Source organism: Canis lupus, chromosome 2 (assembly GCF_048164855.1).
Source record: "Canis lupus baileyi chromosome 2, mCanLup2.hap1, whole genome shotgun sequence".
Classification (NCBI taxonomy): Eukaryota; Metazoa; Chordata; class Mammalia; order Carnivora; family Canidae; genus Canis; species Canis lupus.
Window position 1 is genome coordinate 26,917,540 of NC_132839.1, and position 12,544 is coordinate 26,930,083.

The 12,544-nt window shown below is 32.9% G+C and overlaps 1 protein-coding gene across 9 annotated transcripts in view; it reads left to right on the plus strand.

Moving 5' to 3' along the window:
* SSBP2 (single stranded DNA binding protein 2) overlaps positions 1–12,544 on the plus strand; it is a 302,263-nt gene that overhangs the window by 239,561 nt on the left and 50,158 nt on the right. For all 9 annotated transcript variants that reach the window (XM_072793451.1, XM_072793481.1, XM_072793462.1 and 6 more), the window contains one exon: positions 2,915–2,974. In XM_072793451.1, coding sequence (XP_072649552.1) covers positions 2,915–2,974 — 60 coding nt within the window. The remainder of the gene's footprint in view (positions 1–2,914; positions 2,975–12,544) is intronic.

The following is a 12,544-nucleotide window of genomic DNA, read 5'->3' on the forward strand; positions in this document are numbered from 1 at the left end:
CAGTTGAAATATTAATTCACCATAATGACACCTTCAGGCAAGTTTTTTTAATGCCCAAGCTATTAAAAAAAACTTTTTTCCCCAAATATAAAGAGTATTCCATAGCCAAAAATTCTTTTGAAGAACCTGTTCTTCCCAGGCTATTAGTGCAGAGACTATGGACATATCTGCCAATAGATATACTTTATATTGTCAGTTAGTCAGCCTCTTAGATCAGTATTTTATCATTAAAGAATTTAAACTAGTTTTAATATCTTGAATTATATTTGAAAGGAAATTGGCTTATGAATGGTAAAGTACAAATATTAGTAGAATATTCTCAGTTGCTAATATGCAGACTCTTTCGGATTTGGTTGCTGTTGTCTATACCTCAACAAGTAGGCAAGTGGGGACCTATGGCATTAACTAATAAGGTAACCATCAACCTAAATAGTAACAGCTTATAACAGCATTAATTCAATACCAAAAGTGCTTTTCCCATAGCAGTCTTTGTATTTTAGGTAAAAGTAGTTGATTTTTATCTCAATTACTAGATTTTATTGTCATTTTTGTGTTAACTGGATTGATACCAATGGGAATTTACAAATGAGTTTCTTTTTTTTCTTTTTTCTTTTTCTTTTTCTTTCTTTCTTCTTATTTTTTTTTCCAAAAATCATGTAAATTTGAGCTTGGAGAAGGGCATACAAGAAGACATAAATTAACTAAAAAGAGAATCTTTTTCTCTCCCAGTCTTAGGTTCTCATGTAGCACATGCACTGCCTCTTCCTCTCAGTAGTCCCTTTATGGGGCCTTACAGTCAGATAGGAGAGTATGACAGTACCATCAAAATACATTTATTCACAATATCATCAATTAGAGAAATTTCTCTTTTCAGATAGTCCATTAAATTAACACTGTAACATCATTTTACATTCAGAGGAATATGCAAATCTCAGATGTTCTATTTAAAATAAGGTCCATCTCAATGTTTATCTCAGCATTTGGTATTCAGTAATATTTTTACGTAATTTTTACCTTGGATTCCATTTAAAAGTGAATTTTATAGATAGGAATTACTAGTAACCTATTTTTATTTCTCCACGTTTCAAAACTAAATTGATATACTTTTGATTAATGATGATGTCATAAAACATCAATTTGTGAAAAAGCAAACATTCCAAGACCAATGATACAATATTTAGTTACTAAACTTTTTGAATGAGTCCAGAATTTAAAAGGCAGTTCCATAAATGAAATTAGGTGATTAGAAATATAACAGAGAGAGTATGAACATTGGGATAAGCTTCTAGTTGGCAGTATAGTTAACTAATTCTATTTAGAATAGAGTCTGGAAAGGATAGAAGAGAAACAACTTTGACCAAAATACATGAAAATTAAACATTCTTCAAATGTTGAAATTGGAAAATCCATTTAAGTTTTATCAGTTTTAGATCTATCATTTAAGTTTTATCTATTTAAGTCTATCAGTTTTATCATGTCAACTGGAGATGATGACAGTATTACCTAAATAATCCAGTGTTTTCTGTTCATTTAAAATGATCTGATTAACAGGAAACTAAAATGTAAAAACAATTAATAATGGTATGACCAACAAATAAGAACTCAGCAAAAAACTGTATTGCTTGTTAAACTCTAAAGTACTTCTTATTGGTTTGTCAAGTATTCCAAAAGATAAAATAGAAACAATCCATACAGCATAAATTTGTTAGGATTTTATATTTTAGATGCTGCCTTTTAAAATAACCCTGCTTTTAAAATGCAGCCAAGAAGTACAGGCTCAGTTTCTAAAATGTTTATAGAAAATATATTATAAATGTGGAATTTAATTATGTTAGCTATCATAGATTTGGCTTGCCCAAGCTTTTGTTAAATTGATCCTTAATTTACATTACTTCACTCTTAATATTTTACTTCATGATATTCAACAATGTAGAGTTGACAGGTTACTTATGTTACATGTAAGGAATAATCTTAAATTTAAGTAATTATATCATGTGATATAATTAAACAAAATTATATAATTTTTTTGTAAAAATGGAATTTTGCATAATGTTAAGAATTTACTTTGAAAAATTTGATACCTAAATAAGAATGATCTAAAATACTCTTCCACTTAACATTGGATGATAATTAAAAATCATTTTTAGGATTTTTTTCAGACATTTTTTGGACTGATAGAGTCAACACATCTTAGAAAAATCTGATTTATCTAACAAGATAAATTGACTTAAATTTTAATATACGACAAATTTTTTCTTTTGTTAAAACTACACAGCTAATAACTTCCAAGGCTTAAAATACACAGAGAAATTTCAACTTTAAAATTTATAATCAATTCTGAATTATAACAAACACTTGGAAAAGGAAAGCCAAAGCTCTTTTCACCACAAAGGACCTATGGAAAAGAAATTTCTTTGCCATTTTAAACAGATACAAAAGAAAAGGTGAAGAAATTTGACAACTGTAAAATTATTAAAGGAAATTGATAACCAAACTTAATAACGAGTCCAAACTATATGTTCAAAACCCAATGTATATAATGATACAGCCAACAAAGCTCTCCTGAAGTCTGCTGAGATTCTGTTGCCTAAACTCCTTAATCTTTTTTTTTTGCCATTTAAATGTCATTTTAATAATAATTAACATTTAAATTTTTTTTGCTTCAGTTACTTTAGTCATTTTTTATGCTTTTATATTCTCTTTGGAAAATGTTCCAGATAGTCTACAAAATAAAGAATAGGATGGTAATTTTTCTTAAAAGCGTTTATTCTCTTGAAAGAAGCCACATAGGGAAGTAGGTTGATTTATGTTTTATATAGTTTAAAAATTCTTTAAAGCAGTTTATTTTCAGATCTATATTTTACATTGTGCTGTTTTGTTTTGTTTTGTTTATTTATTTGTTTTACTTTAATAGCCTTTTATGTCACCTCGGTACCCTGGAGGTCCAAGGCCCCCACTGAGGATACCTAACCAGGTAAGATTCATGTGCTACTTAAGTCTATGGGTTTTGTTGTTGTTTTTAAGAATCAGTAAAGACCTTGAAAATGTCAGGAATATTTCTTACCTATAAAAATATTAATTTATCATTTCTCTATCCCATGTAGTGCTACTTCTGATAATATATAATCTACTTCAAGAATTGGCAAACTACTGTCCATATGTTGGCTGACTGTTTTTGTAAATAAAGTTTTATAGGAAAACAGCAACAGTCATTCATTTATGTGTTGTCTGTGGCTTCTTTTACACTGCAGTAGCAGATCTGAGTTGTTGTGGTGGAGATCCTATGTAGCCTACAACCCTAAAATATTTACTATCTGGATCTTTACAGAAAAAAAGTTTGCTGAGCCTTGAAGTCTACCATATACTTTGAACCTAACTGTGTATGAGTATATATATAATTTTGGTAAATGCTAAAACACTGTTATTTTAAAAATGGCAATAAAATTTTCTCTGAAGATACTTTGGTTTATTTTTATATAGTGTATTAAATATTCAATATCATGATTCTAATACTCATATCAGTTTTGCCCAATTATAATGATATATGGAGAATAAGCTGCTTCTAGAAGCCTTAGATCTATCAATAAATAAATCATTAGCAATAGCTCTTCTAACTTTTTTTGGCGTACTAGAACTCTGAAATTTCCTAAGCTTTTATCCTTACATAGTTTTTTTTTTTAATCAATGTCAAAAATATTTACTTGCTAAAGACAATAAAACACAATTTTTACTTGCAAGAAGTTTATAATTTAGTTTTAGGATACAGAAAATGTACATTTACAGAACACAAGAAAAAATTAAAAGCTTAATTTTAAAGAATATTTAGGTCGAGATAATTGTTTTGTTACTTTCTTTAATTGTTATTGTATACCTCAGCATTTTCCAAGTTCTAAAGTGAACCCTGTTATTCCAATAAATTCTTTTCCATCCTTACTCTCTGCCTCCACTTCCTTCCTAACTGAAAATGCAACAAGAAAGTTGTGCTTTCTGGCATATCGGATAGCAACAGAGTCCTGCTTCTCCTTTTTTAACTCTTACCGAAATTATGCAGTGTCCTTGAATTGTCCCAGTTTGCTGGTGTTCTCTGCTTCTAGCACACAGCAAGCCATGCCAGCACCCACATCCACCCCCAAGGGAGAACTCTAAACAGGCAGCAGTGCTGAATCATCTCATGGTTATAGTGCTGGGAGGCCTCACATTAGCAGCTGGAGGAGTTTTCCCCTTCAGACTGAATCTGCATTCAGTATGCAGGGCCAGGGAAACATGGCATGAAATAGGAAAAGGAAGTACACAGATGCCAAGTGTTGCAACATATGGGAATTTTACTTTCTCTGTGGGTGAACCTGTGTATATTGACAGTCAGATCTACTTGTGTAGGTGCCTGAGTCTTTTAAATTTCCTTCTAAAGGATGGAAAGTTGTATCTTTCATTGGAGTCTTCATGATGTTTCAGATATCCCATCCATAGCTTTCTATGTTATTTAGATCTAAGAGATTCCTGAAAACCTGAATTAAGGAAATGTGAATTTCTTGTACCAAGTGTGTTCTTAGAATTTTTTTGACTCCATATATTCTATATCAATGATGAAAATCTGATGGGGTTACTGGATTTACATCCATTTAACATTGTTGAAATGCCTACCATGTATAACACACAATGCTGGGTTCCGTATTTACAGAGGCTCACAAAATGGAAAACACACTTGGTGAAAGAAGAGTGGGTTATGGAATTGTAAATCTGAATTGTTTGGATTTTTTTAAGAACAAGTACATGATACTGTTGGAGTTTTAAAAGAGGCAATTAAAATTTTAAAGGTAATAAAGAATTATGATTCAGGCTCTTTTTCCTCAAGGATTTTAAACAGTCTTTACCTAAGTGTATTTTAAAACAATTATATTCTTGTATGAGTGGCTCTTTTTTGTTCACAAATCCCCCCTACACACACACACACACACACACACATTTTTTTAAATTTTTATTTATTTATGATAGTCACAGAGAGAGAGAGAGAGAGAGGCAGAGACACATAGGCAGAGGGAGAAGCAGGCTCCATGCACCGGGAGCCCGATGTGGGATTCAATCCCGGGTCTCCAGGATCGCGCCCTGGGCCAAAGGCAGGTGCTAAACCGCTGCGCCACCCAGGGATCCCCACACACACATTTATATAGTTAAACTTCATTAATTCAAGCATCTGTCTTTCAAGAAAAAAAATCTGACTTTCAAATTTATAATTTACATTTATACTATTTTTAAAAAGAATTTTCTGAGCAAATTGTGTTACTAGTATAAACATTGTTTTAGAAACTGTTTAATCCAGCAGCCCAGGTGGCTTAGTGGTTTAGCGCCAGCTTTGGCCCAGGGCATGATCCTGGAGACCCGGGATCGAGTCCCGCGTCTGGCTTCTGGCATGGAGCCTGCTTCTCCCTCTGCTTGTGTCTCTGCCTCTCTCTCTCTCTCTCTCTCTCTCTCTCTCTGTTTCTCATGAATAAATAAATAAAATTTTTTAAAAAATAAATAAAAAATAAAATGTTTAACCTATTTAGGAGCATGACCTTTTCAAGCAACAGCATGTTTCTTCAGTTTCATTGTATAGTCATTAAAGTAGAATTGGAAAAGCTGTTTTTGATGATTAATTGGAATGTTGCATAGGAAAACAACACAAATATGTTATTTTTTAATTTCGTCCTCATTTATATGACAAACTAAAATTTGTTTTACTGATAAATTAATTATATCAGAGAAAATAAAAAGTGAAATATTCTTCAATGATATTTTGAATATGTAAAACATTCCTTTAATAAACAGATTTTTCAGAATTTATAATTTCTACTGATTAGACTATAGATTTTAACTTAAGTTCTCCTGAGATGGTTTTTATGGTTCTAGACTAAATTCACAATAGTTTAAACTGTATGTATATTTATAGGACTGGGTATTTGGAAGATGGTATAATATCACTCTGCCAAGAAAATGCATATATATAGGAAGGGGTAATGGTCTCTAAAATGATCTCTAAAATGATGGAAGAAAAGTAAAATTACAAAAATATACAATATTGCAAAGAATAAATATATGTGAAAATAAATTTGCAATTTTGCAAAGAATAAATATATATGAAAACATGAAACATAGTAATTAAATCCAAAAAATATATACAGTTTTACACTGAAATTGGCTCAGTTGTAAGAATAGGTCATCGGTGTTGAAGCATCCATAACCTGGAGTAGAAGTCTTAACCCTTCTGTTAGATAAAAAGTTTAATCAGTAAAGTTCACAATGTTTATTCAATTCTATGCTGAGGAAACCAAGGCAGCCAGAAATACAAAGTCTGTTAACAAATGACACCAAGAATGAACTACGGATTTATTGGTTTCATTTATTGGTTTTCACTACTGCATCCGACCATTCTACTGAAAGCCTCAAGGATATTTCTCTAATACTAGATGAGTGGTTAAATAAATGATGGCATATCTAAATGGTGAAATACTATGCAGCTACTTAAAAGCATGTTATAGAATTAAATTTATTGGTAGGATAAAATGTTTATGATCTATACCAACGATAAAGAAGATACAAAGCACATGTTGTATATCATCTTTTCTGTATCACCGTGCAAACTCAGTTTCCCCCCCTCACCACAAACACACACACACAAACACACACACATACACACGTACACTCACATCTGTTAAAGACCATAAGGAACATGTCTTTTATTTCTGAATAATAGTATTATGAGTGATTTTTTTATTTCTGCATTTTTAAAGTTTGCACAAGCATTTCATCTGTGATTAGAAGAAGATATTATTAGCTATACAATAGATAAATAAAAGTACAGATTTTTTTCTTCTGGTTATTCAATATATAAGATTATCCTCCATTAATATTGAATATATAGCTCTTACATGATAAAAGAAAAAACATAATGCTAAATATAGTCAAATATTTTTTTAAGATTTTATATATTTATTCATGAGAGACAGAGAGAGAGAGAGAGAGAAAGGCAGAGGCACGGGCAGAGGGAGAAGCAGGCTTCATACAGGGAGCCCGACATGGGACTTGATTCTGGGACTCCGGGATCATGCCCTCGGCTGAAGGCGGCGCTAAACCACTGGGCCACCTGGGCTGCCCAATATAGGCAAATCTTAAAAAAAGACTTTTCTCCATTACTTTTCACATTGGGAAAATATAAACAGGCATTTGAGCAGAAACAAAGTCGTTGGGATGTTTACTCATATGCTGAAATAAATTTACATATCCCTGTATAACAGGGTACCTATATTTTAAAGTACACTTTATGTTTTCTTTTCAGGATAAGTGCTGTTTAGCATGTCCTTTCTTAATAATTCTGTCTTGGTAAAATTTTCCATATGTAGAATTTTACTTTTATTTAATGATATCAGTGTGACAACATAAGGCTTCAGCTGCATAAAGATAAGTATGTTCTACATTGAGTAAATAATATTAGTCTTTTAGCTGAAATTATAAGGATGACAGCAGTAAATCTCTAGTTTTAAAAATTAAGGGGCACCTGGGTGGCTCAGGGGTTTAGCGCCTGCCTTTAGTGTGATTCCCGGGTTCCGGGACTGAGTCCCACATCGGGCTCCCTGCATGAAGCCTGCTTCTCCCTCTGCCTATGTCTCTCCCTTTCTCTCTGTCTGTCATGAATAAATAAATAAATAAAATATTTTAAAAAATAAAAATTAAATGTTGCACTTGTCTAATATAAATTAGCGATAATAATGAAAGCATAAAGTACAGTTTTTGCCATTTCAAAATATCCCTTTCTGTCATTGGAATCTTCTTACTTCTTTGTTATTATAATAATTACACCATTAATATATTTAAACTATTATTTGAAATACAATGAAACACAATTAAAAACATATTATTTTCTTATGACTTTGAATTATGAATGTGTCCTAGGACAGATGTTCTTTGCAATTTCTACCTTTGCAGAACATAGGAAATTAACAAATTCAAAATGTCCAGAACAAAAGGAATTCATTCTCCTTCCTAAACCAAGAAAATTGAACATAGTAAATGTGGGGCAGTCTTACTCAAGTTATGTCTATAGAACTTTTTTGGCATAATGTTTACTCCTTTTGCCAACACATCTTATTATAACATTTTTATCACAGATATTCCTTTTTTTGAATATCAGCCAATACAGAAAGTGCACTGCCATATATTTGATTGGAAACCTCACTGGAGTATACAAAATATCTCTCAAAAATATTCAGTCCTTCAACAAATATTTATTGAGGTTTACTATGTGTCAGGCACCGTTCTACTTATGGGCATACATCAACAAACTAATGAGAATCCCTCATCTTGTGTAGTTGGCATTCTAATGCAGCACTACCCAATACAACTTCTTTTTAGGTTTATTAATTGTAATTTAAGTGGCTGTATGTGGCAAAGAGCTAAAATATTGGATAGTGTACTTGCAGTAGTTGAGATATAGAAAAACGAGAACTAAATAAATAAGTAGATGTCAAATGGTGAGTTGTGCTTTGAAGACAAATATTTTCCTATACTGAATGTAACATTGCTGTATTTTAATATCTTTTCTACTGATAGTGCCTTTTTGCAGGAAAAAAAAAATGATAGTGGTATTGTTGAAAGGACCTCAGTTGTGTCAAGCATCTTAGGTGAAATGCCAGCAATGCCCAGCAATGCATGACTTAGAGGAAGTCACTTACCCTTTCTGGGCCTTGGTTTTCTTACTAGTAAAATGAGAATAGACTTAAGTATTTATAAAATCCCTTCTATTTTGAATTTTCTTAGATTATTCTACTTCATTTCATATAATGAGGGGGCCCATCAAAAATGTTAGTAAGTCAAAATTATTAACTGAATTATATCATCAAAGCATTGATAAATTCACCAATTTTTTTATCATCAGTGAACATTTAATCTCTATGAGGAGACAATATAGATGACAGTATTCAATGAAATAATGTACTAGAGTCAAGTTCCAAGAGCGGCTCACCACTGGAATCACATGATGAATCCTTTGTGAACTAATTTTTTTAAGAAGCAAGATATTTGTCCACTTGTTTCTGCTTAAATAAAATTTCAGGGCAGCCCCGGTGGCCCAGCGGTTTAGCGCCACCTTCGGCCCGGGGTGTGATCCTGGAGACCCGGGATCGAATCCCACATCAGACTCCCTGCATGGAGCCTGCTTCTCCCTCTGCCTGTCTCTCTCTCTCTCTCTCTCTCTCTCTCTCTCTCTCTCTGTCATATAAATAAAATCTTTTAAAAAATAAATAAAATATAAATAAATAATAAATAAAATTTCATATTATTTATTTTAAATCCTAGGAGTTAAGGCTTATATTTAGAACATTAGGAATATGTTGATGTGAATATGAAGCCTTGGCTCTACTACTTACCAATAGTATAACCATCGACAAAAAAAACAAATTATTTATGAACAGTAGTCCCTCCCTTACCTATGGAAGATACAGTCTAAGGCCTCCAGTGGATGCCTGAAAACGACAGATAGTACCTAATTTTATATACGCTATGTTTTTTCCTATGCATACATACTTATAATAGTCTAATTTATAAATTAGGCACGGTGAGAGATTAACAATAATAATTTTAAAAATAGGACAATTATAACAAGAAACTGTAAAAGTTATGCGAATGCAGCTCTCTCAAAATATCTTATTGTACTATACTCACTTTTTTTCGGATGATAATGTAAGATGATCACAAGCCTATGTGATAAGATGACGTTACGTGAATCACATGGGCATTGTGACAAAGCTTTAGGCTACTATTGACCATCCGTCAATATGCCAGAAGGGGGATCTGTTTCAAGACTGAGGTATACCATGGGCAACTGAAACCTTGGGTAACTAAAACTACAGAAAGTGAAACTGCAGGTAAGAGAGGATTACTGTGTTAAACCCTTTCTCATCATCAGGAAGGATTAATAATAATAACCTGTGGGATTGTTGTAAGCATTGAGTGAAATAATGTAAAGAGTCATAAGTATAAATTGCTGTTTATATTATTTATTATTAATAAATAAATATTATTAATAATAATATTAAGTGCCTTCATCATTAGGTTATTTTCCTCTGTCATGGTGAAAATCTTTTATAGAACAAAGAATGTCTGTCAAAATTTGTGACCAGTTAAACATGTCTGAATGGAACATGATTAGCATGGTAAAAATATGAAAAGGATATCAACCCACAAGATGTATAAATTTCTTCTTTCTGATATTAAAGTTCTAAGGAATGTAGCAATTTTAGCCTTGCTAGTGGGCGAAACCATCATTTGGTAATCCCAGGACTGATAAAAATCATTTAAAAGTTAGAGATCTGACTTACCAAAAGACAAACACCGATGACCAAAGAGTTAAATTTAGAAAAAGGACACTCATTTTGAAAGACAGCTTGATATTGATCAAGATTTCTATGAAATTATGCTGTATTTTTAAGTGGCAAATAGAAATTTAAAGACTTGTCAACTGTTCTGATATTCCAAGATAAACAGGAAAAAGTAAAATTTTGAAGAAAATGATTTCCAGGGATAAAACATAATGTCCTCAATGAGATTTAGAAATCAGATACTAAGTACAGAGTATAAAACTTTAACCACTTGAAGACCCACAAAACCCAGAATTCCAGACTCACAATTGAAGATAATGCTAATTTGTCATGTATTTTCAGTTCTCCTAATTCATTTTTAAAATAACTTTTGAGGGCAGCCCGGGTGGCTCAGTGTTTAGCGCCACCCTCATCCAAGGGCGTGATCCTGGACACCCAGGATTGAGTCCCAGGTCGGGCTCCCTGCATGGAGCCTGCTTCTCCCTCTGCCTGTGTCTCTGCCTCTCTCTCTCTCTCTCTCTCTCTCTCTCCCTCTCTCTCTCTCTCTCTCTCTTTCTCTCTCTCTCTCTCTGTCTTTCATGAATAAATAAATAAAATCTTTAAAAAAAATAAAATAACTTTTGACAGTGTTGGTTACTTACTGCTTCTTAAAACTCTCCATTCTAAAATGTTAGTCTTGGTCCGCTTTCTAATTTCATTCCTATCCAGTTTCACTTTCCTTTCCTTCCTTCTCTTGGTATTTTTAAAGAATTGTATTTTTGTGGGGCACCTGGGTGGCTCAGTCCATTGACCATCTAACTCTTGGTTTCTGCTCACATCACAATTCTGGGGTCGTGAGATGAAGCCCTGAATGGGACTACATGCTCAGTGTGGAGTCTACTTGAGATTCTTTCCCCATTCCTCTCCCTCCCCCTCTACTCCTACTCCCACTCATGTACTCTCTCTCCACTCTCTCTCAAATAAATAAATTATTTTTAAAAAGAATTATATTTTTGGGTCTTTTTTCTTTTAAATCAGTTTCATTCTCAGGACTTTATTTCTTGTATTCCTTCAATAAATATTTCTCTGAGCCAATAAGCACAGATGGGCTCCACACTCCCTCAGAGTTTACAGTGTATTGGAAACAATATATGTATGTTCATATATATGTGTGTACATACACACATAGATTTTTGAGTGCAGCATCTACTGAGAGGGCCAAAAACAGTGTACCCAAGTCACAATGAGCACTCTCAGATCTCAGATCTTGATGTCTAAATGTTGTCCTCCACCAGAAGAAATCAGGGCTCTGGGCCCTAGGGAGTTAGATCTGTTTTCAGAGCTAGACTAGAAAAAATGTGAAATGAACTTGGAATATCTCATGCAAGAAAGAAAATGCTCAAAATATGATAGAAACTTGTCAAAGGACTACAAGAGCCAGCTTGAAGAGCCTCCCACTGGCCAAATTTTGAATATTTGAGTATTATTATATAAATGATGATAGTAATAGATTAAAACCCACTGATTAAAATAGGAAGGAAGGAGGGAAGAAAAGTTGTACCTTACAGTGGAGTGCCAACTAAACCACGTAGAAATATTGATAGACATAGAATACCTCCATTTGGCAACTATCCTAGTATTTAGGAGTTGTCAATGGATGCTGGTGGGTTGATAAATGATTGATGAGGAATGGGATACTAACAATCTTGGAGTAGCTCTAACGCTAAAAGTAATCAATTACAAAAGGGAAAAATAATGATCTTAATGGTATACAAACCTGGCATATACCAACACAATCAAATGAGAAACGTTAACGTCCCCTTAATGGGATGAGTCAACATCATGTGCCTCTGGTGTGATTCACTGAGAAGAGCACAGTATCATTTCTTCAGTATTCCTTCTAAGAAAATATGATCTGAATATCGGTCATGAAAAGGAAAGGAATCAGAAGTTATCCTGTAGAATTTAAGACCCAGTCTCTAAAACTTTTGAAACATGAAAGGGAAAGACTAAAGAATAATTCCTGCTTGGAAAAGAATTAAGAAATAGGACAACTGAATGCAACATGTATTCCATAAGATCCTGGTCACAGAAAGTAAAAAGAAACATTGTTGAGACAAATGGCAAATTTAATTGAGGTCTGTGGCTTGGATGGTAGTGTTGTATTAATGTGCCTTGAGAAGTTGTGTTATGGTTATGTATAGGAATATCCTTAT